The following is a 25,184-nucleotide window of genomic DNA, read 5'->3' as shown; positions in this document are numbered from 1 at the left end:
CTTAGGTGACTAGATTTACACTAACTCAGTAATTAAATTTCAGTGGGACAGGGTCTCCAAAATCCATTATAAGAGCTGGTTCTAGATCAAGAGTCTAGGGAGCCGGTTAGAGACAACTGCAAAAACCATTAGAAAGGGAGAGGTAAGCTCGAAAGATATATATAAATAACTATATATGTAAGTAGCAATCCTCAGTGTGTATACATCTAACAAGAGAGCTTCAAGATAATGAAGCAAAAACTGGTAGAACTGAAAGCTGAAATAGACAAATCCATAGTTATAGTTGGAGACTTTAGCACTCCTTTCTCAGTAATTAACAGAGTAAGAATACAGAAAATTGTGAGCAATATAAAGACCTGGCCAACACTACAAACTTGACCTGACATTTTTAATACACATTTTCTAGCAACATCAGAAAACATGTTTTTTTCCTAGTACATATGGAACTTTGTCCAAAACAGAGCATATTCTAGGCTCAAAATATACCTTTACTGGGTTTAAAATAATTGAAATAATACAAGATATGTTATCTGACTATAATAAAATTAAATTATAAATCGTTAACAGAAATATAACTGGAAAATCCCCAAGAATTTGGAAAATACACAACACACGTGTAAATAACTCATGGGTCAAAGAGAAAAGTCACAAGAAAAATTAGAAAAATTTCTAAATTCAGTAAAAATACAATATATCAAAAATTATAGAATGTAGCTAAAGCAGTGTTTAAAGAGAAATTTATACAATTAAATGTTTACAAAGAAAAAAGTTCTCAAAGCTTCCACCTTAAGAAACTAGAAAAAGATGAGCAAACTAAACTCAAACCAAGAAGGAAGAAACTTAAAATATTAAGATATGAGAAGAAATAAGTGAAACAGAAAGCAGAAAACGAAGCGAAAACCCATAAAACCCTAAGCTGGTCCTTAAGGTTAGTGAATTGGATAAGCTTCTAGCCAGATTGATCACAAAAAGAAGATACTAATATCAGGATTAAAAGAGGAGGCATCACTACAGACTCTAAAACATCAAAGGTTTATAATAAATGAATATTATGAACAACTTTATGCTCATAAATTCAATACCTAAGATAAAATGGATGAATTCCTTCAAAGACACAAACTATCAAAGCTCATTCAAGAAGGAACAACTTGAATCAAGCTATATCTATTAAATAAATTTAATCATAGTTAAAACCTACAGTATATATCAGGCACAGATGGCCTCATTGACAAATTCTACAAAATATTTAAGAAAGAAATAATATTCTACACAAACTCTTTCAGAAAAGGGAAGAAGAAAGAACACTCATAAACCCATTTTATGAGGCCAGCACTATCCTAAAATTCTAGTATTAAAACAAGACAAAGACATTAAGAAAAAGAAAATTACAGATATATAAAAATAATCCTGAATATAGACACAAAAATTCTCAACAAAATATTAGCAAGAAAATCTTCCAATGTGTAAAAAGATTAACATTATAGTATAGCCAAGTGAGATTTATTCTGGGAATTTAAGGCTGGTTGGTGTTGGAGAAGACTCTTGAGAGTCTCTTGGACTGCAAGGAGATCCAGTCAGTCCATCCTAAAGGAGATCAGTCCTGGGTGTTCATTCGAAGGACTGATGCTGAAGCTGAAACTCCAGTACTTTGGCCACCTCATGCGATGAGTTGACTCATTGGAAAAGACCCTGATGCTGGGAGGGATTGGGGGCAGGAGGAGAAGGGGGAGACAGAAGATGAGATGGCTGGATGGCATCACCGACTCGATGGGCATGAGTTTGAGTAAACTCTGGGAGTTGGTGATGGACAGGGAGGCCTAGCGTGCTGTGATTCATGGGGTCGCAAAGAGTCGGACACAACTGAGTGACTGAACTGAACTGAACTGAAAACATTAAAAAAAAAAACCAGTTAATATAATTCTGTAATGGCACAATAAATTTAAAAAAACTACATGAGTTTCTTAAGAGATGCAGGAAAAGAAGGGGAATAAAAGAAAAATAAAAGAGAAGTATAAGTCATACAGACTGGAAAAGAAGATATACACTGTGCCCTGTCATACACAACATGACTGCCTACAATGAATTTACCAAAGAACTACTAGAGGCAATAATCTAGCAAGGTTGCAAGGTACAAGGTCAATATACAAAAACTAATTGTAGTTCTATCCTAGCAATGAACAATTGAAAACTGAAGTTAAAAATAGTACTATTTATAATAGGGCTTAGATACATGAAATCCTTAAGTAAAAATGTAATAAAATATGGGCAGGATTTATGTGGCAAAATACGAAACACCAATTACTTAAAGAAATCATAGAAAATTTAAATAAATGGAGAGATATATTGGTTCATGGATAGGAAGACTCAATATTATTAAGATGTCAATTCTACCCAAATTGTTCTACAGATTCAACAAAATCTCAAGCAAAATTCCAGCAGGAATTTTTTTTCTAAAAGTCAATAACTTATCCTAATATTTATATGTAAAGGCAAAGGAATTAGAACTGCCAAAATAACTTTTAAAAGAAAATCAAAGTTGAAATCCATACTGCCTGGATCTCAAGACTTATTTTAAAGCTATAGTAATCAATATAGCATAAAAAGGACAGACACATAGACCAGTGGAAAACAAGAGAGAATCCAGAAATGGAGTCTACCTATACAGTTAATTGTTTTTTCAACAAAGGTGTAAACTTAATTAAATAGAAAAAAGATAGTCTTATCAATGAATACAACAATGGCATTCATATTTTTAAATGAAAACAGAACAAAAAATTAATTCATATCCTAGATCATATATAAAAATTAACTCAAATGAATCAATGTGCTTAAATGTAAAACCTAAAACTATAAAATGTCTAGAAAACTTAAGAAATCTCTGTGATCTAAGTTGATCTAAGATTTATTTTATATAATGCCAAAAACATAATTCATAAAAGAAAAAAATCAGTAAGTTTAATGCCATCAAAATTTAAAATGTCTGCTATTTGAAAGAAACTGATAAAAAATAAAATAACAAGCCGGACTGAGAGAAAATATTTACCAAACAATTGTCTGATAAGGGATATATATATATATGTATTCCATACATATATATATATATATATATGGAATATATAAATAACTCTCAGAATTCAATAACAAGAAAAGAACCCAGTACAAAAACGGGCAAAAGATTTTAACAGATATTTCACCAAAGAAGGCATCTGGGTAGCAAATAAGCACATGAGAAGATGCTCTATACCGTTAGTCACCAGGTAAACACAAATTAAAACCACTATGTATCTATTAGAATGGCTAAAATTTAAGACAGAAACAAGAAAACTGAAAATACCATGGTGGTGAGGATTTAGAGCAACAGAACTCTCATATGTTGCTGGTGGGAAAGCAAAATGGTACAGTCACTCTGGAAAACAGCTTGACAGGTTAAACATAAACTTCCCATATGACTCAGCAATTCCACTTCTCTGTATTTACTGAAGAGAAATAAGAATTTATGTTCACACACAAACCTGTGAGTGGTTATAATAGCTTTCTTAATAAATTGCTGAAAAGGGTAAACAACCAGAATGTACTTCAGCTGAAAAATGTGTAAATAAACCATGTCCTACTGAACAGTAAAAAGGATCTACCTAGTGATACATACAAGATGAATCTCAAATGCATTATGCTAAGTAAAAGAAACCAGATTCAAAAAGCTACCTACATCTCCTTTTAGAAAAGGAGAGAGAGAGTTACTAGATAGAAAATCAGCAAGAACAGAGATCTGAACAAAACAATCAATCAACAGTGTCTAATTGACATACATAGAACACTCCACTTTACAAGAGCGGAATACACAATTTTCAAGCACCCATGGAATAATCACCAAGGTGGGCATAAGACACACTTTAGCAAATTTAAAAGAACTGATATACAAAGTATGTTTTCTGACCATAATGGAACAAAAGTAGAAATCAATATTGGAAAGATAAAAGGAAAATGCCTAAACACTTGGAAATTAAACTTCTAAATAAACCATGAGTCAAACAGGAAGACTCAAATAAAATAATAATTTTTAAAAACAAAACTGAATGGGAATTAAAATATAACACATTAAAACACGTGGGATGCCAGCAGTGCAGACAGTGAAATTTATAGCACTTAAATGTTTATTAGAAAGTCCTCAAATTAAGAATCTATAGCCCTATGTCAAAAACTAGGAAAAGAGCAAATCAAACAAAAGGAAGGACATAATCAGAAATCAATGTTGTTTTTATTTTAAGGAAAACACTGAAAACTACAAAACATTGTTGGAAGAAATTAATGAGGACATAAATAAGTAGAAAGATAATCCATGTTCATGGATTGAAATACTTCATATTATTAAAATGTCTATACTACTGAAAGCAATCTACAGATTCAACACAATTCCTATCAATATCTCAGTAGCATTTTTTTTTTGCATATACAGGAAAAATAATCCTCAAATTTATATGGAATCTCAAAGGATCCTGATTAGTCAAAACAATTTTCGAAGGGAAGAATAAAATTAGAGAACTCACATTTTCCTTACTTCAAAACATATTACTAAGCTACAGTAATCAAAATAGCACGGGACTGGCATAAAGACAGGCCAATGGAATAGAACAGAGAGGGCAGCAATACAACTCACATATATGGTTAAATGACCCATAAAGGTGTGAAGACCACCCAACAGCAAAAAGACAGTTTCTTCAACAAATGGTGCTGGGAAAATTGGATATACACACACAAAAAAGAAAAGAAAGTGGACCCTTACCTTCATCATATACATAAATGAACTAAAAATGTATTAAAGACCTAAATGTAACATCTAAAACTATAAAATTCATAGAAAAAAACACAGGGGGACGCTTTATGACACTGGATTTGGCAATGATTTCTTAGATACTACAACAAAACCAGAGACAATAAAAGCAAAAATAGACTTATGAGACTGTATCAGACCTAAAAAGCTTTTGTACATCAAAGGATACAATTAACAGAGCTAAAAGGCAAATTACCAAATGGGAGAAAATACCTGCAAATCACATATCTGATAAGGCATTAATATCCAAAATGTATAAAGATATCCTACAATTCAACAACAAAAAATATAAAAACAGATTTAAAAATGGGTAAAGCAGTCAAACAGACATTTCTCCAAAGATGACATACAAATGACAAAAAGCATACAAAAAGATGCTTAACATCACTAATCATCAAAGAAATACAAATCAAAATCACTATGAGATACCACCTCATACCCATTAGGATGGATATCATTTAAAAAACACAAGATAACAAGTGTTGGTTGGTGGAGAAAATGGTGCACTCTTGTAAAATGACACAACCACTATGAAAAATAGTATGGTAATTCTTCAAGACTTAAAAAGAGAATTACCACATGATTCAACAATCCACTTGTGGGATTCAAAAGCATTGAAAGCTGGGTCTTGGAGAGATATCTGCACATCCTTGTTCACAGCAGCACTATTCACAGCAGCCAAGAGATGGAAGCAAACCAAATGTCTACTGATAGATGTGGCATATACATACAATGGAATATTATTCAGCCTTAAAAAGGAAGGGAATTCTGTGACATGCTACAGCATGGATGAAACCTGAAGATATTATGCTAAGTGAAATAAGTCAGTCGCAAAAAGACTATACCATTCTTTTTATATAAAGTATCTAGAGTAGTCAAACTCATAGAGACAGAAAGTAGAATGATGGTTGTCAGGTGGTTTTAAGGAGCTGGAGGGAGGGACTGAGGAGCAGCTGATATTTTATAAATATAGTTTCAGTTTTGCAAGAGTAAAAAATGTTCTAGAGATTTGTTGTACAACAATGTAAATGTACTTAACACTACTGAACTGCACACTTAAAAATGGTTAAGAAGATAAATGTTATGTTGCATATATTTTACCACAATTTAAAAAAATAGTTAAGGCAATACACTTTGTCATGTGTATTTTAATAAAATTTAAAAGTTTTAAATTGCATTACATGATAAAAAAGGAAAATTAAGACCTTTACACAATCTTATCTAGAAAACAAAAGGGGAGGAAAAACTTACCAACTCATTTTATGAAGCCAGTGTTACTCTGATATGAAAAGCACATAAATACAGCTTTTCAAAAAAGGATGCTACATACTAATATATCTCATGATCCCAGACACAAAAATCCTCAACAAAATATTAGCAAACTAAATCCAACAATGTAGAGAAAGATATACACATACACACTGACCAAGTGGAATTTATTCTAGGCATGCAAAGCCTTCCAATCAGTCCTTCCAATGACTTCCAACGGAAGGACTGATGTTGCAGCTGAAACTCCAATACTTTGGCCACCTGATGTGAAGAACTGATTCATTTGAAAAGACCCTGATGCTGGGAAAGACTGAAAGCGGGAGGAGAAGGGGACAACAGAGGATGAGATGGTTGGATGGCATCACCAACTCGATGGACATGAGACTGGGTAAACTCCGGGATTTGGTGATGGACAGGGAGGCCTGGCGTGCTGTGATTCATGGGGTTGCAAAGAGTCGGACATGATTGAGTGACTGAACTGAACTGATGCAAAGTCTGTTTCAACACTTGAAAATCAATCAGTATAGCTCCCATATCAACTTGAGAAGGAAGAAAAATCATTTAACATTTATTGATACAGAAAAAGCATTTGAAAAAAATTTATTTTTGATAAAGACTCTCAGCATGTTAGAAACAGAGGGGAACTACCTGATACAGACTATCTATAAAAAGCCTACAGCTAACATACTTAGTGGTAAAAGACTGAATGCTTTTCCTAAGATTGGGAGCAAAGCACTCTTATGCAACATAGGTACTAGATGCTATAGCCACTGCAATAAAGTAAGAAAAAGAAACAGTCTTGTACACTGGAAAATCAGAAATAAAATTTTTCATATTTACAAATGACATGAAATACTTAGGTGTAAATCTAACAAAAGATTGAAAAGGTATGTTAAAACTTATAAAATGTTTATGGAAGAAATCAAAGAATGTCTAAATAAATGGAGAGAAACACTGTGTTCATGCACTGGAAGATCCAGTGTAGTAAATATGTGAATCTTCCTCATGTGATGTAAGTTTAATAAAATTTCTTTCAAAATCCCAGAAAGACTATCTGTAAACAGAAACAAGTTTAGTCTAAGATTTATATATTAGAAAAGCAAAGGCCCAAGAATAGCTAAAATAATCTTGAACAAAGAGAAGAGTCATTCTATGTGATATTAAAACTTATTATGTGGCTTCCAGTACTTGGTATTGGTAGGACAATAAGACACATAGATCAGTGGAACAAATTAGAAAACCCCAAAATATACTGAAACAAAATAGGCTCTTTCAATTTTTTAAAAGTTACAAAAGCAATGCAATAGAGGGAGACAATCTTCTCAACAATGGTGCTGGAGCAACTGGACAACCACAGGCCAAAAAAATGAACCTCAACCTAAACCTCTCACACTGTACCAAAATTAACCCAAAGTAGATTATGGATTTAAAGGTACAATTTAAAACTATAAAACCTTTGGAAAAAAAAACATATCAAAACACTTCACACTGAAACTGTGGAAGTACCCTCTTTAAAGTGAGGAACAAGATAAAGGAAAATGCCCTCTTTTATTGTTCATTTAAAATATTATACTAGAGGAGGTCCTATCTAAGAAACAGAAAAAAAGAAAAGAAACAGAAAAAAGAGATATAAAAATATTTGCAGATATGATTGCCTACCTAGAAATCCAAAAGAAAGCAAATATTAGCTATTCTATACATTAGTAAAACTGATGGACACATGATCAACATATAAAATTAAATAGTATTCCTAAACACAAACTACAAATTAGAAAGCAGTGACAGAAAAAAAAAAAGATTTCATTTTAATAGCAATAGAATGTATAAGATGTCCAGAAATAAATTTAACAAAGCTGTGCAAGTACATTGTAAGAGAGTTAGAAACATTGCTGAAGTACATAGAAGATTCTCTGAATTAAATGGAAAGACATGTTGTGCTCACAGATAAGATGTAACAGCATCAAGATGTCAATTCTCCCAAATTAGTCAATGAATTCTTGTAATTGGAATCCAAATTATAGCAGGATTTTTGTGAAATCTGATAAGCCAATCCTAAAATTATAGGGAAAAGGATCCAAAATATCTAATCTGAATTAGATTCAGTTAACCTGAATCTAAAAAAAGAACAATTAGGTGAGGAAACGTATTCTTACTGGGAATTCAGACTTACTATAATTTAACAATGTAATAGAGCAATTTTGTAATGGTACAGGAATGGACTATACATCAATGGAATAGAATAGGACTCTGACAAAGAATCACAAATGTACATAAAAAACTAGGTATATAACTGAACTGGTATTACAGATCAATGGTGAATACCACTTATCAATGTGGAGGAAAAAACAGTCTTAGATTGCTATTAGAGACTAAACACAAAAATAGATTCCAGACAGATCAAAGTCATAAATGTGAAAGCACTTTTAGAAAAAAGCCCACAAGATTATGTTCAGTGATCTTTGGAAAAGAAATGATTTCTTGACCAAGATGGAGTAAGAATAAACCACAGAGGGACTTCCCTGGCAGTCCAGTGGTTTAAGACCCCATGCTTCCACTGCACGGGGTGTGGGTTTTGATCCCTGGTCGGGGAACTAAGATCCCACACACTGTACAGTGTGGCCAAAAATTAAAAAAAAAATACACCATAGAACAAAGGACTGATACATGTTATAGTAAATTTTTAAAACGTCTTTTTAACAAAATACAAACAAAATATCAGATTGAAAAGCTGCACAAGAAGAAACTGCAATGCATACTGACAAAGTATTAGAAGATCCTACTTTATACTTGAATAGATATATAAAATATAATAAGTAGACATCAACTATATACATCAAATTCTTGTCAGTGGTTGGTTACTTCTTGGAGTAAGAAATAGGACTAAGAACAGAGACCAAAAGGTACTCCAGTTTTATCTGTAATATTATCTATTTCAATGAAAAAATAAACAAGTAAAATACTAAAAATCATCAGTTCTGAACCATGTGAACGTGAGTATTTATATATTATTCTCAGTATTTTATTTTAATTCTCAAAAAGCAAACAAAAACAATAAAAGATAAAACTGGCTCCATGCCCTGGCCAAAACAAAAAGTTTAGACAACAAAGAAAATTTCCCCCAAGACCATGATTTGAGAGGGCTGGTTCTCATTCTTTCTTTCCTTTGCAGCTATGTTCAAATTCTCATATATAACTCTAATCAAGATTAGGAAGGCAGCCTATCTTCTGCACTGCTGGGAAAGTGGAAAGAAGTCACAATCAAGTCCAAGGTAATTGGAATGACAAAAGCTGTAAGCAACAGGGAAAGCTAACATTTCAGAGGCTCTCCATGGTGCGCCAAGCAGAAAGCCCCTTTTGTTTCTCATCAGACTTGCAGCTGAATGTGAGGAGTGCTGTGTCACGGCCCTTGTCAGAGGATGATGGAGCCTGGCAGTATGGAGAAGCCCAAGAGACTCTGTCCAACAGAGGAATGTTCCCTCACAACAGCAGGTCCTCTGTCTGGAAGGGATATGAGGGAACGACACGGCACACTAGGATTTCTCCAGCACCCAGGGCAAAATAAGCCTTCATTGAGGTGGGGTCCAAATACAGCCTGCTGCCCTGCTCTCACAGTAACATGAAGATACAATCAGCTCCATTTAGAAAAGCCGTTAGTCTTAAGCAGGAAAAAACATGCTCTCCATATTTTAAAAAGCTGGTTACCACTAATGACAATCCAATAAACATTTGAGGAATGCCTACTATAATCCCTGACATCATAAATAAGGATTTCCCAGGGCACAGTTTAGGGACTCCTTGGGACAAACATAAAGTGAGATACTAAAGGAGGATAAAAGCAAAAAGAAAAGTCTTTAAGAAAACTTTATTTCTGGCTCTACCACTCTATCTATGACAACAGCATTTCTTCCTATCAAATAATTGCTCATGGGAACTATGCCTCTCATAACTCCCTTTTATGAAAAACAAAATTCTAAAGTCTAAAAAAAGACACCCCAAATCAATGCATTTACTTTCCCTGTGTTTAAAAATAAATAGAAACCATTGGACCCCCCCCCCCCAAAAGATACATGATATGTTGTTTTCTAAAAGAAAAGTTAACATGGTTTTTCTTTTTCTGTTTCTCTTTAAAACTAAACACAGGGGAGCTGTGTATTAGTCAAGTAGGAAGTAAGTAACTTAAATTCAATCTCTCAGGAAATTAAGAGATAAAGAAAACATAAAATAGAGGGAAAATTGATAAATACAGGCAATGTAGAGAGATGTCTGATAAACGGCAAGGCAAAAAATAATAAATAGGTACATTTTAACATGTACCAGATTCATAAATGTGGAGTTTTTTCTCTCTAAATGGTACTTTTATACCCCGAGAGAAATCAGACCTATAAATGCCAGAAAACACATAGAATTTCACAAGGTATTTTCTAAAAATGGCTTCAAATTCTACAGTGAAATTCAGTCCTAACATGTACCTCTGTAAAGAGAAATAAAGGACCACTGGTACACATATTCCCCTTTACTCAAGTCTCAGTTATTAACTAGGTCTCTGGGTCTCTCTCAGCTTCTCCTTCTAAACACAAACCTAAATCTGCCCACATAACTTTTCCACTTGAAGCCTTTCAGTGATTTCCCACCGCCCACAAGAAAAAGCCCTAGTCTACTGGCATGGCATAGCAAGGTCTTAAATGGCCTGCCCTGGTTTCTACCTTCCTCCCCACTGTTATCCGCCACAACTTCCCATTTAATTGCTTATCATTAAGTCATACTGGAACTAAAGACTTATTTCATACCTCTGTGCCTTAACTTCCCACAAACTCCCTTCTGTCTGGAATATTCTCCCCCTCATCTTCACCAGATTAACTCAGTCGTAAAAAATGTAAGTTAGGTGTTGATCAATACAAATAACGGTAGGTTAAGAGAATGACAGGAGACAGAGGTGAGCTGTTTTGGCTAGCTTGGTCAGGAAGGGAGTCTCTGATGAGGAATCAGAGAGAAAGCCTCGCAGCTGATGTGGTACATTCTGAACAGGGGAAACAACGCAAAGGCCTGAGGCGGAGTCTGCTTGGTGTGTCTGATGAACCCAAGTATTTGAGTTCTTATAAACCGGCTGCCATGTGGAGAACTGGGCTTCCCAGGTGGCTTAGATGGTAAAGAATCTGCCTGCAATGAGGGAGACCTGGGTTTGCACCTTGAGTTGGGAAGATCCCCTGGAGGAGGGCATGGCAATCCACTCCAGTATTCTTGCCTGGAGAATCCCCATGAACAAAGGAACCTGGCAGGCTACAGTTCATGGGGTCGCAAAGAGCTGGACACAAATCTCCAAAGAGTCGGACACAGATCTCCAAGAATGGAGAGATGGAGAGACTAAGCACAGCATGTGGAGAATATGGGGCAAGGGTGGCCAATTGTAATAGGAAAGAACAAATCTGACTCCATATTAGATCTGTTATATTTTACTTAACCTTTGTCTTCTATTGTTTTGCTTCAAGTTAAGAATGTTGCCTATAGCCTGAATTATAATACATTCTCATGACTCTGACCTTTAAAAGTGCAACTCTTTTCACTGGTTAAGATATGAGATAAAAAAGCTGCAGGACAGAGAATAGCACTTCTCTCCTTGGAGGTTTACAGGGACATCAGTGACCTGACCTACTCAGCCAACTGCAAGAACAAAGGATTACCGCAACAAGAAGTTTGCAAAAACAAACCAAATTCCCTCCCCTTTTAATATAAAAAAAGCCTGAATTCTAACTCAAGTAAGATGATTCTTTGGGATGCTAATCCACCATCTTCTCAGTCTGCTGGCCTTCAAAATAAAGTAGCTCTTCCTTGTCCTAACAACTTGTCTCTTGATTTACTGGCCTGCTGTGCAGTAAATAGTGCAAGCTTAGAGTTGGTAACACAACTGGAAGGCAACTATAATAATACAGGTAAGAGATGAGGAAGGCTTGAACTAAAATGATCCTAAGAAGTAGTAAGACTCTATATATTTTTGAAAGCAGAATTGAAAAAAACAAAATGGACTAGTTGTGGGGTATAGGAGAAAGAAATCAGGGATGATGCCCAACTCTTAATCTTGAGCAACTGGAAGAATGAAGAGATGGAGGAAAATGTGCACAGCAGCAGGTAAAGCAGGGAAGGTGAGGGGCCAAGGAAAAGTAAAGAAGGGACCAAAAGTTTGATATTGGACACACTAGGGTTAGACATCCAGACAGAGATGTCAGGTAGGTATCTGGGAATATTAGTTTGGAATTTAGGGGCAGATCAGAGCTGAATAAATTTGGCGATTATTTGAAATCAAAAGGTGTGGAAAGCCACAGGACTAGATAAAAGTACCTATGGGATGAGTACAGAAGAGAAGAGATGCAAAGATGAAATCCTGAGATAACTGGATTTTTAGAAGTTGGGAACATGAGGAGCCTCCAGCAAAGGAAATGTATCTCTAGCTTAGTCCAGATGGCAACCTTCTTAAGAATAGATACTACTCTTTGTCTTATCTGCAGCTTCTGGCTCAGTGCCTCTCAGTTCATAGTAGATATTCAGTAAATAAATTAAACTGCCCTTTGAAACCCATCTAGAATCTAGAGTTATTTCCTATAAGGTCTCCTGGTAAAATATGAGAGTACAATGACTGAAATATAACCAACCCAGTGAGGACATCTTTTCAACCAGTGGCAGCACCCACTGAACTGATTCTGAAATAGCACACCACTGCCATAAAAGCCATGAAGAGATTAGGCAGAGATGAAGACTCTAAAAGAAAATCTATTGATTGGAAAAGCAAACACTATGATGTTTAAAGACCAAGAATCATGAAATAGAAATTTTTCATCTTCTATTGTTTGACAAAATAAATAAATATGAAACATATGGGCAACTCCTCTGCTTTTTGTGTGTGTGTCAGTCCATAATTACCACAAACAGACACAGTAGAGAGGCTGAGCTTCCAGGTCCACCTACCAGTAGAAGGGGAGCACCTGTAAGGAATTATAACACTCTTAATGTCTCCCTTCAGTCCTCTAAACATTTTATTCTGTTCATTATAAAAAATTGAAGTGATACAGGTAACTGGAGCTTATATTTTATTCTGAGATAGAAAAAAGGAATATGTAAATTTCTGGATCATCTTTAAAGTCTTCTGTTGCCAAAATGACTAATCATATGGAAACAGATGTGTGTGAATAATCCGGCTGACTCACAAAATAACTTTGCTACCATAAAGGACACTGAACGAATCATAATGGCCTTTTATTCAAGCTCTCAAAAGACATTTTGGCTAACTTTTCTACTTATGTCTAAGTTGAGCAGAGGTATTTGGTGATTAATGACACAAGACAGGAAAATGAGAGGAGAAGACTGGGGAGCCTAAAAACCGGGGAAGGACGCTGGGAAAGTCAGGATTTATAGGGAAATCAAGATTTAGAAAACCCATGGTCAAGTGAAAAGGAATCTTTTCTTCAAAATAAATAGATACCTCAATCCCACCAGGAAACTAAAGCTTAAATGTGATTCTGTATGAAACATGAAATTATCCATGAAGTCAAATTTTTATCTTTTACTAACTATGCACTGTGCTATTCACTATTCATTGGCGTTTTGGGGAGAAATTACGCATATAACTTGGAAGACAATTAAAGAGATGGTAAGTATAGTACTAATGCCCTGTTTATACATCACTCTTAATTCATAATGAATGCATTTTAATATAAATTCCTCTCTGTTATTCACCATTTCATCTTGCATCAGCATGAATGCTATTATATTCTTTTAAAAATGGCTAACACAGCTCCTGGCATATTATAGTGGCTCAAAAATCAGTCCACCAGGAGATTTATAAGAAAACTACTAGGGAATGTGTACTACAGTGGATACATGTCAACTTTGGCATCAGAATGCCCTTCTGATTTGAGGGAAACCTAAGATAAATGAGAGGCAGAAACCACGTCCCACTACAGAAGCTAAAGAGTAGATATTCTCTTTCTCCCCTGGAAGCTAGAACCTGGGAAGGTGACATAAACCTGTCTAACTATAGCTGGAATTTTAAATCCTAAGATGAAATACAAGGACATGAGGTCTGACAGAGATTACTCACAGCAGATAAGGAAGAGTCAAGCATTCAAAAGCATGGATACAAAATGTCTGAAGGCAGTACAGTCTAGCAACCTACTGATGACTGCCCAGTGACCAGTGTAAGAAGGATACTGTTTATACAGTGAGATCTACAGAAATCTGGGCTGTGCCTGCCTTCCCCTCAACCCTGCCCAAGCCTAATGCTCTAATCTTATCAGTTCTGAGCCCTACCCAGTATTCATTATTCTTTTACTAAATTCCTGTTCTACTTAAGTTGGCTAGAGTTGGTTTCTGTTCTGTGCCCTAAGGGCCTGCTACCAGGGAGTAGATTCCCAGCAATAGTACCTCAGATAATTAAAGGTGATTTGGGATTGGTTCCTGGCCGAGCAGAGGCCAGTGGACATCACAATATTCATGGGAGGGATTCTGCAAGTCCTTGCCATGAAGTGGTGAAATAACTAATTATCACTTGAGTTCACATGAAATGCTCTAGGAGACTGAGAGAGTGCTGCCAAGAATAAAACACATGAAGGGAATGAACAATTCAAGACTATGAGCACCTGCTATTCTAAGGGTACAAAATAGAGAATATTACATAAAGAGAATGTTAATGTCAAATTCCTATAAAGGATCTTCGCTGTCTTACAACAGAGCTGAAGTAGCTATAAAAACAAATATACAAGATTTTATGCTCTAGGTTGCTAAATTATAGGTCATTTTGCATCCATATTGGAACTATCCTATGAAAGTTGGAGCACTGATGGGAGAGACACAGAATATATATTGGAATGGAAGGATATATAAGGAAGGACTCTGAGGACTTGGGAATATCCTGAATCCTTAAATCCTCACTGGGTCCAAATAAAGACTGTTCCTCTGCAGCTTGAAAAGGCAGTAAAATCTCCTTGCCTGAGGGAATTACCTTGCAAGTGTAAACTAATTCCCCATTTGCCTCCTCCTTCCACATACTAGATCTGATAGAAAGCCTGATGAACTATGGACAGAGGTTTGTGACATTGTACAGGAGACAGGGATCAAGACCATCCCCATGGAAAAGAAATGCAAAAAGTCAAAATGGTTGTCTAAGGAGGCCTTACAAATAGCTGTGAAAAGAAGAGAAGTGAAAAGCAAAGGAGAAAAGGAAAGATATTCCTATTTGAATGCAGAGTTCCAAAGAATAGCAAGGAGAGATAAGAAAGCCTTCCTCAGTGATCAATGCAAAGAAATAGAGGAAAACAACAGAATGGGAAAGACTAGAAATCTCTTCAAGAAAATTAGAGATACCAAGGGAACATTTCATGCAAAGATGGATTCGATAAAGGACAGAAATGGTATGGACCTAACAGAAACAGAGATATTAAGAAGAGGTGACAAGAATACACAGAAGAACTGTACAAAAAAGATCTTCACGACCCAGATAATCACAATGGTGTGATCACTCACCTAGAGCCAGACATCCTGGAATGTGAAGTCAAGTGGGCTTAGAAAGCATCACTACAAACAAAGCTAGTGGATGTGATGGAATTCCAGTTGAACTATTTCAAATCCTGAAAGATGATGCTGTGAAAGTGCTGCACTCAATATGCCAGCAAATTTGGAAAACTCAGCAGTGGCCACAGGACTGGAAAAGGTCAGTTTTCATTCCTATCCCTAAGAAAGGCAATGCCAAAGAATGCTCAAACTACCGCACAATTGTACTCATCTCACCTGCTAGTAAAGTAATGCTCAAAATTCTCCAAGCCAGGCTTCAGCAATACGGGAACCGAGAACTTCCAGATGTTCAAGCTGGTTTTAGAAAAGGCAGAGGAACCAGAGATCAAATTGCCAACATCCACTGGATCATCGAAAAAGCAAGAGAGTTGCAGAAAAACATCTATTTCTGCTTTATTCACTATGCCAAAGCCTTTGACTGTGTGGATCACAAGAAACTGTGGAAAATTCTGAAAGAGATGGGAATACCAGACCACCTGACCTGCCTCTTGAGAAACCTGTATGCAGGTCAGGAAGCAACAGTTAGAACTGGACATGGAACAACAGACTGGTTCTAAATAGGAAAAGGAGTACATCAAGGCTGTATATTGTCACCCTGCTTATTTAACTTATATGCAGAGTACATCATGAGAAACGCTGGGCTGGAAGAAGCACAAGCTGGAATCAAGATTGCCGGGAGAAATATGAATAACCTCAGATATGCAAATGACACCACCCTCATGGCAGAGAGTGAAGAGGAACTAAAAAGCCTCTTGATGAAAGTGAAAGAGGAGAGTGAAAAAGTTGGCTTAAAGCTCAACATTCAGAAAACTAAGATCATGGCATCTGGTCCCATCACTTCATGGGAAATAGATGGGGAGACACTGGAAACAGTGTCAGACTTTATTTTTTGGGCTCCAAAATCACTGCAGATGGTGACTGCAGCCATGAAATTAAAAGACGCTTACTGCTTGGAAGGAAAGTTATGACCAACCTAGACAGCATATTGAAAAGCAGAGACATTACTTTGCCAACAAAGGTCCGTCTAGTCAAGGCTATAGTTTTTCCAGTGGTTATGTATGGATGTGAGAGTTGGACTGTGAAGAAAGGTGAGTGCCCGAAAAATTGATGCTTTTGAACTGTGGTGTTGGAGAAGACTCTTGAGAGTCCCTTGGACTGCAAGGAGATCCAACCAGTCCATCCTAAAGGAGATCAGTTCTGGGTGTTCACTGGAAGGACTGATGCTGAAGCTGAAACTCCAGTACTTTGGCCACTTCATGTGAAGAGTTGACTCATTGGAAAAAACGCTGATGCTGGGAGGGATTGGGGGCAGGAGGAGAAGGGGGAGACAGAGGATGAGATGGCTAGATGGCATCACCGACTCGATAGGCATGAGTTTGAGTAAACTCCGGGAGTTGATGATGGACAAGGAAGCCTGGCATGCTGCGATTCATGGGGTCGCAAAGAGTCGGACACGACTGAGTGAACTGAACTGAACTCCACATACATACTCTACTGCACCACCATCAATCAAATCACAGCATTGTCTGTGGGATCAATTACAAAAACATCAAAACATTTACAAGTCTTTGGTCATTTATATGGACAAACATATGGGAAATGAATATAGGTAATATAAGAAATAAGTTGTGTTAACCAAGGGGAAAAAAAGCAATTCTAGATCTGGCTGATTTTGTGTAGGTATATTACCAAAGGTTCTGAATTTTAAAAAACCTAGTAGCTAGCTTCAGTGGTTTAGAATTATTTAGAGTGGTTCTAAGCTGGCTGAGTGGAAATTGGACTCAGTGGTGGTGGTCTATGCTAAAACAAGTTGAAATGTCAAAAATTCTTTGAGCTAATGTGGAAGGAGGAATTCAGAAACTTCAAGACACAGGGATGAAGGAAATTACTGTCACCCTGCTACCACTTCACCCATTCTCCATCCAAAACCCTACAAAGACCCAGAGATACTTCCTTCCCCAAGGCCTTGCAAAATACATTAATGAGCAGAGCACACACATCTTGGAAAACATTGTATAGGCCAGGGATGCTGGGAGACACTGAAATCTGGTTGCCCATTTCAATATTTCAGTATCAGGAAGGAAGGAAGAGATCAGGCGGTAGCATCGAGCTACTACTACTAACTGTAACTACTTACTACTAGTGAGTGAGAAAAGAGGCATAATCAGAAAAAAAGGCATCAAGGCCAGAGTGGTAACTAAAATAGCTTGACTGCATCAATCTTTGGTAGTAGGTAATTGATCACAGTCTACATAGGATTGGAATAGGTTATCTCATTACAAGGAGAAAAGAAATGTGTTTTCATTTGTATAATAAATTTATTAGGGTAGATAAGAAAAGAAATGTTTAATACATAACTTCAGAGAAAAGGTATATATCTAGATGTTAATCAAAATAATCTCTGTGCCAGACTATAGTAAATGTTCTTTTCACTGAATTGCTCCTACATGGGAAGAAGTCCCAAGATTAGGGGAAGCAAGATTATTACTTCTCACTGCAGAAGCCAAAAAGGAACAGATAAACTCACTTCTTATCTCTGGGGAGACAGAGTGTGGGCACATGCCTTAAACACAGCCAATCAATTGGTCAGATGCACAGGTCTGAACTTAGGGAATGAAGCAAAGGTCAGTAACAAATTATTTTCAGCACTAATGGGGAAATCAAAAGTCCATGACACTGCAGCAAGTGTTCAGTGGTGAAGTCCAGCACAGTGTGCCAACGGAAATCTATAATAAAGAAGACTGGAGGAGGGAACCTTGGCTATCCTTGCCTTCCTTGGTTCCTGTCTAAACCGGGTTCTCTAGACCATCCAGCAATTCTTTCAGTTTCTCAATATCCTTCCAATAAAGTCCTCCCCTGGATAAAGATGATTTCTATGACATGCATTCAAGATACTGATTACCACAGAGGCATGAAAGCACTTTAGGAAAATGGCGCCGTCAGGGACAGAAACAATTCACTGCCACATACACTACTTCCTGTAGCAGACTGGAAGCCGAGTAACCTGTCACGACAGACTTACGCCTAAAGCCAGCATATTTACCTCTTCTAACAACACATTAGATTGAATCAAATGAAACTGCAGATATCAGACTATAGTTTTCTTAACCTAAAATTTTTTTTACATGATTTAACTTATTATTTCTGGTTTGTGCTAAAGGCATAGCCGTATTTCTTCCTAACTAGCTGTTCTTAGCTAATTTTAAAAGTTTACCTTCAAAATCCTTACTTAATTGTCTAACATTTTTAACATTTAAGCATTAAAATTCTACTGCTAATAGCACAAATCTCTTACACAGCCCTGGTTGAGCCTTACAGTATGGAAACTCTCTTAAAGTCTGTAAATAACGGAGAACTCTGGGGAAAAAAATGTTCAGTAGGAATGAATTAGGACTTCCTTGTAGCTCGAATGGTAAAGATCTGCCTGCAATGCAGGAGACCTGGGTTCCATCTCTGGGTCGGGATGACTCTCTGGAGAAGGGAATGGCAACCTACTCCAGATTTCTTGCCTGGAGAAGCCCTTGGACAGAGAAGCCTGACTGGCTACAGTACAGACGGTCACAAAGAGTCAGACATGACTGCGTGTTATGTGCCAGATGCCAGGAATGAATTAGAATCACAGAAATTTGTAAACAGAATGTGGTTTGACTCACATTCAGTCTTAACTTGCATCTTGTTGTCTGAAACTCCTCCTGTTGAATGTTATTCTTAAACTCTTTAAGAATAGAATAACTTTTGGGGTAACTGATTCTAGTTTCCAATACCCAGAAACCTGTTTAGGGAGTCTTTTTCCCTTTATGTTTACCTATATAAAATCTGCTACATTTCCTTTACATTTATAGAATATTAGTTTCTCACCAAACAATATGTATTAACCCTTCATATTCAGGCATCAGCATTTCTCTTCCGACTCAACATCCTCATTTCTTTAATATTTCCTACTTAAGGAGTCTATTTTCTAGTCCCTTTCTCATAATCACTAAACCTCATGTACATTTGCCAAGCCTTCCAAACTGCAGAACATAGTGGAGCTTAAAAGCAGATACAATGTGAACAAAGAGCCCAGTTTTGGGGGTGGCTGAAAACGTGCTCCTGGAGGAAAGGAACAAAAAGGAATCGATGATATGGAAATGCAGTGGGAACTACTGGAAGCAATCAAATACTTACCCAAACATTCCTAATACAAGTGCAAGGGTAGAAGAAACACACTATGGAAAACAATATAAAGCAGGTTTGCTTTTTGTGTTTCTTCCTTTATTTTTTAAACCTATCACCAGTCTTCTAAGAAGGTCCAATAACAAGTTAGTAGATTTTGCTCTAAAGCAATAGTTCTTAAGCTGCCTCAATACTTGCTAAAGTGTTGCTAAGCTGATGAGGGTTTTTACCTGAATGGCACTTCTTCCTGTGGGACATCCACATAGTAACGGATAAAAAATCTCTCGGAGTCTTCTCGCTCACCATCAGTAACAACACTGCCATTAAGTTTGGAGACCGATGGCAATCTATAAATAAAGAGCAAAAGATACAATAAAATGATTGGCTTGAGGCCCAGTCTTATTCTCTTGAAAGGATGTATTTGATGTAGCTCCGCTTGTGTACAACTACTTACATGAACTAACAAGATAGAAAATAAACAGACCAAAAGTATCTCTAAAGTTTCATTTTTGGAAGTAACACTGACCTTTTATAACCATACCTCACCTTTCAAAATAAGATTCTATAGGGAACTGTCCAAACTTAAATATGATGCAACCCACACATGTAATTTAAATTCTCTAGGATCTATATTTTAAAAAGTAAGAAGTAAACAAATGAGATTAATTTTAATACTACATTATATTTAATCTAATATATCTAGGATATATTTCAACCTATAATCGATACTAAAAGATAACTAAGATACTTCACGTTCTTTTTGTTCATATAAAGTATTTGAAATCTAGTATGTCTTTTTTCATTTACAGTACATTTCAATTCAGACTAGCCATGATCTCAAGTGTTCCCAAGTCACACACGGCTTGATGGGACCACACTGAACAGCATAGGTCTACAGGGCAGCCAGTACAATTCGGTCACATGGTTCAGGAATCATTTATATTTACAAAAGAATCATGTAAAGAAAACCAAGCACAAGGCATGCAAGACTCACTCTTCTTAGGAGAAAAGCATGCTGAAATTTATTTCCTCAGTAGGATATTAACGTGTACGTTAACAACTGGAAAGCAGTAAAGACCTGCTAGGTATTAGCTGGTCAGAAAGATCAAAGCAGTTTACAGAATCACTCTTCTTTAGGGAATCTTAAAGATTACTGTTACCCTGTTAAACTACTATGTATATACACAAGAGAACAGAGCAAAGCTCCATGGTCCTTTACATCTTAGCCAAACCTTAACACTGTTAAAGACACATACATACAAAAATAAACCCTCATGGGACATTTTCGTAGTCTGAGGGAAGCAGAGGCTGAGACATGAAAGGCAGGACAGTTGGAAGAAGGTAACAACGTGGTGGTCAAGTTTAGGTCAATCTAAATGGAAGAAAAAACCACAGATACTGCTCTCTTGAGTTTCATGCTAATGAACAGCCCAATTTCCAGGGATTTACACTGTAAATGACTTCTATGTTAACAGAGAAAACAAGGAATTGATTCCCAATTATACTTACTTTTTCCTCATGACCCAAAATAAGATTTCAAATATTGTAAATATCGAAAAGTATAAAAATGGAATAGACTTGTGAGGAAATTTTTCAGTGGTCTTGGCAGATGAATTATATTTCACATTTTTCATATCATATTACATTCCTTTTCTTCTAGAATTTGGAGCTGCAGAAGCTCTAGCACAGTCTGTTCTAGAGATGGATAAACATGCAGGGGACTTCCCCCCACCTTCCAATAGTGCATAATCCCTTTAATGGAACACGAGGCGCCGCGGAAAGAAAGCAGAGGAATCAGGAAACAGACCTGGCTATTACCAGCTTCCTTCGCTCCTCGGTGGTGTATGGCTGCAGAAGAGGAATTCCTAACAATCTCACTTCTTCAAGTTTAGGGAATGAGTTTAGTTTGTCAATGTCTTCCCAGGACTGCAAACCTAATTTGAGAAACATACTATTTAAGTAAACCCAGAAAAGCATACAAATGAGAAGATAAATGTCACCAAACAAATTATTTCCATTAATAAGTTCTGAAATGCTAAAATGATCACAAAAGCTAGTTTTAGATCCTGAAATTTTTCTTTATCCAAGAAAAGAATGGAATAAAACACCATAAAACTTCCCTACAGCCTCTCCTTTCTCCATGACCCCAGTGTTCAAGGGATCCCCTTTACTTTCCAACATTCACTCATCTACTGATTCTCTACCCAAAAGGCTGGGAAAGGGGACCACCGGTGGTTTAATAAGCAGGATGGATGCCATGATTACAAAATTTTAAAAGTGATGTGATCAACTCTTTCATCAAATACAGACTCACAGAATCTAAGAGTGGATACTGCCAGACTAAATTTTTACTTAACAAGTACTAAAATGGGCAAAGTCCACAGAACCAGAAACTAAATATTATCTTTCAACTATCTCCATTTTGGGATAGGGAAAACAGATTTGAAATTTAAAACAAACAAATTGAGACACAAAAAACGTAAACCCCTTGGGCAGGAAAATAGGCAACAAATTAAGACTGGTCAGTCCTAAAAGGAAACTCTTCCTATGGCTGTGAACAAATGTAGCATCCAAGTCTGTACTTGGCAGTGGTAGGAAAAATATTCCTGGTCAGTTTTACAACACATTAATTAAATCCATTGCAGAGAACAACGTAGTCCCTTTCTTCTCTTCCTAGTTCTATCAGCCTTCAGCAAGGGTAAAGGCAGAGGAGCAATACACTGGTGCATAACCAACCCAGGTCACTGCTGTCCTCTTCAGAACAGCATTCTATCTAGGAGGAAGAATGGTGTTAGTTCAAGTGGTGTCAGTTGTGAAATAAACAGTTTCCTTATGCAAATCACTTGTTTTTTAAAAAATTTTAATTGGAGGATAATGGCTTTATAATCACTTGTTTTTAAGAGTTAATTCCCATCCTTAAAATCTCCATGGTGAAATAAATTGTGTGGTTTTTCAGTTACAGGTCAAAATTATTTTTCCTTATATAGCTGGTTTCATAAAAAGAAAAAAAAAAAATAGGCAAAAAAGACAATGCCAAGAGATGAGAAGAAAATCCACAGACTGGGAGAATATATTTGCTAAAGGCACATGGATAAAGGCTTGTTATGCAAAATATACAAAGAACAAAACTCAACAATAGGAAAAGTAACAACCTGATTAAAAAAGGGGCAGAAAACCTGAACAGACGTCTCAGCAAAGAAATAGACAGCAAGTAAGCTACGAGACGATGTCCCACACCATATGCCATTGGGAAGAACAAATTAAAACAATGGGATACCACTATAGACCTGTCAGAATGGCCAAAAGCCAAATGCTGAGGAAGGATGTGGAGCAACAGGAACTCTCATTCATTCCTGGCGCAGTGCAATGGTACAGCCGCTTCAGAAGGGAGCTCCGCAACTTCTCACGAAGCTACACAACTCTTACTATGTCATCAGCAACTGTGCTTTGTTATTCACCCAAATGAACTGAAAACATGTCCACACAAAAACCTACACATGAATAAACGTTATTCTAGTTTATTAACAACAACAAAAAAAACCTACACATGGAGGTCTGCAGCTTTATTAATAAACCAAAATGTGCAAGAAACCAAGATATTCTTCAGTTTGTGAGTAGATAAGTAAACTGTGGTATATGCAGATAATGGAATATTATTTACCACTAAAAATGAAATGAGCTATCAAGCCATGAAAAGACATGAGGGAATTTAAACTAAAAGAAGTGAATTACTCAGTTAAAGAAGCCAATCTGAAAAGGCTACACACTGTATGATTCCAACTATATGACGTTCTGGAAGAGACAAAAGTATGGAGACAGGAAAAACATCAGTGGTTGCCAGGGATCAGGGAGGCAGAAGGGATAAACAGGCAGAGAACAGAGGATAGTTAGGGCAGTAAACTATGATGTACAATACTACAATGGTAGATGAGTGTCACTACACATTTGTCCAAACCCACACAATGAACAACACCAAGAGTGTAAACTCTGGACTTTGGATGATGTCAATGTAGGTAAACTGAATGTATCACTTTGGTGCTGGGATGTTGATAGAAGGGGAGGTTTTGCATGAGTAGGGGCAGGGAGTATATGGGAACTCTATGTACTCTCTGCTCAATTTTGCTGTGAATATTGACTCCAAATAATAACGTTTACTTATTTTTAAAATTAGGCTAAAATATTCATTCCTATTATATGCAGAATCAAATGGCAACAAACTGATAATCAATTATATGTAAATACTAGAAAAGATAAGTGAGAATTTGAAAGGACTGGGATTCCTTAACCTAAATCCAGACAAAACCATCTTGTTTGTAACTTTTTGTACTCTTTTACCCTTCCTTTTACTACCCAATTCATCAATTTCATTTCACTTCTTTCATAGCATGGCCCCTTTAATATATAAAATATTAATAGCAGCTAACATAACACTATGCCAAGCAAATATTTGAGAAATATTGATATTTACCAGAGCATTTATGAAAATGAATGCCTTAAATTTAGCTAATCAGTAGGCATCTACATGTCACTCTGTAAAATCATCCTGTAAGAAGGCAGAGCTATGATGGAAAGAAATACACTTTCACTGTATTTAATGCATAAGTACAGATCAATTTTCATGTAGAATGAAAACAAGCATGTCCCTCACCTGACTTGTGGAGGCTGATGGATCGCAGATTAGGAAACAACCTGGCCAATGAATCATCAGGCTCCTCGATAGCGTTCAAATGGTTGTTGGCCAGGACAAGGGTATCCAGTGAGGGAAACATAACTCCTAACTTGCGTATTTCAGTCCAGTCTTGGAGGTTATTGTCTGTTATATGTAGTAGCTTAAGAGAATGACAGCGAATAGAAGGACAAGACACTGTTTCATAGTCATTAAGGCACAGGAAGAGTTCTTCCAAACTGCAGAGAAAAAAGGAAATATTTCATTGTTTAAAGTAGTCAAGTTTCTACTTTGCACCTATTTTTTAGTCACTCAGTAAATAAACATCTACTACGTATGAGACTCTGCTAGATATAATAGAAAAAATATAAAGATGTCTTTCTGAAGTTTAAGATACAGTTGGGAAGACAAACCTAAAATACATAAAAGAGCAGAGAATGATAGAACCCAGTACTAAAGTAATTTTATGCTTAAATAAATAAATGCTAAATGAAGCAGCACTGTAAGTGCAATACCACTTCATATAGGAGTGGAATTGAAATTGTAGTTGGAACAGTCAGGAAAGGATGCATGGCCTTGAAGAAGGGGCAGAGTTGGGTAAATTGAGAGGAGATAAAAGAAAATTCTAGAAACAACATGAATGGTGTTTAGAAATAGAAATAATAGCTATCATTTATTGAATTCCTACCCTGTATCAGGCCCTGTGCA

The 25,184-nt window shown here is 36.4% G+C and overlaps 1 protein-coding gene across 8 annotated transcripts in view; it reads right to left on the bottom strand.

Moving 5' to 3' along the window:
- Positions 1 to 25,184, bottom strand: part of LOC122449695 (tubulin-specific chaperone cofactor E-like protein) — a 161,419-nt gene that overhangs the window by 104,992 nt on the left and 31,243 nt on the right. For all 8 annotated transcript variants that reach the window (XM_043481606.1, XM_043481600.1, XM_043481603.1 and 5 more), the window contains 3 exons: positions 24,459 to 24,715; positions 21,618 to 21,744; positions 20,041 to 20,157 (listed from right to left, as the gene is read on the bottom strand). In XM_043481606.1, coding sequence (XP_043337541.1) covers positions 20,041 to 20,157; positions 21,618 to 21,744; positions 24,459 to 24,715 — 501 coding nt within the window. The remainder of the gene's footprint in view (positions 1 to 20,040; positions 20,158 to 21,617; positions 21,745 to 24,458; positions 24,716 to 25,184) is intronic.

Source organism: Cervus canadensis, chromosome 11 (assembly GCF_019320065.1).
Source record: "Cervus canadensis isolate Bull #8, Minnesota chromosome 11, ASM1932006v1, whole genome shotgun sequence".
Taxonomy (NCBI): domain Eukaryota; kingdom Metazoa; phylum Chordata; class Mammalia; order Artiodactyla; family Cervidae; genus Cervus; species Cervus canadensis.
The sequence above is the reverse complement of the archived record's forward strand: the minus strand, read 5'-3'. Positions and strand labels throughout refer to the sequence as shown.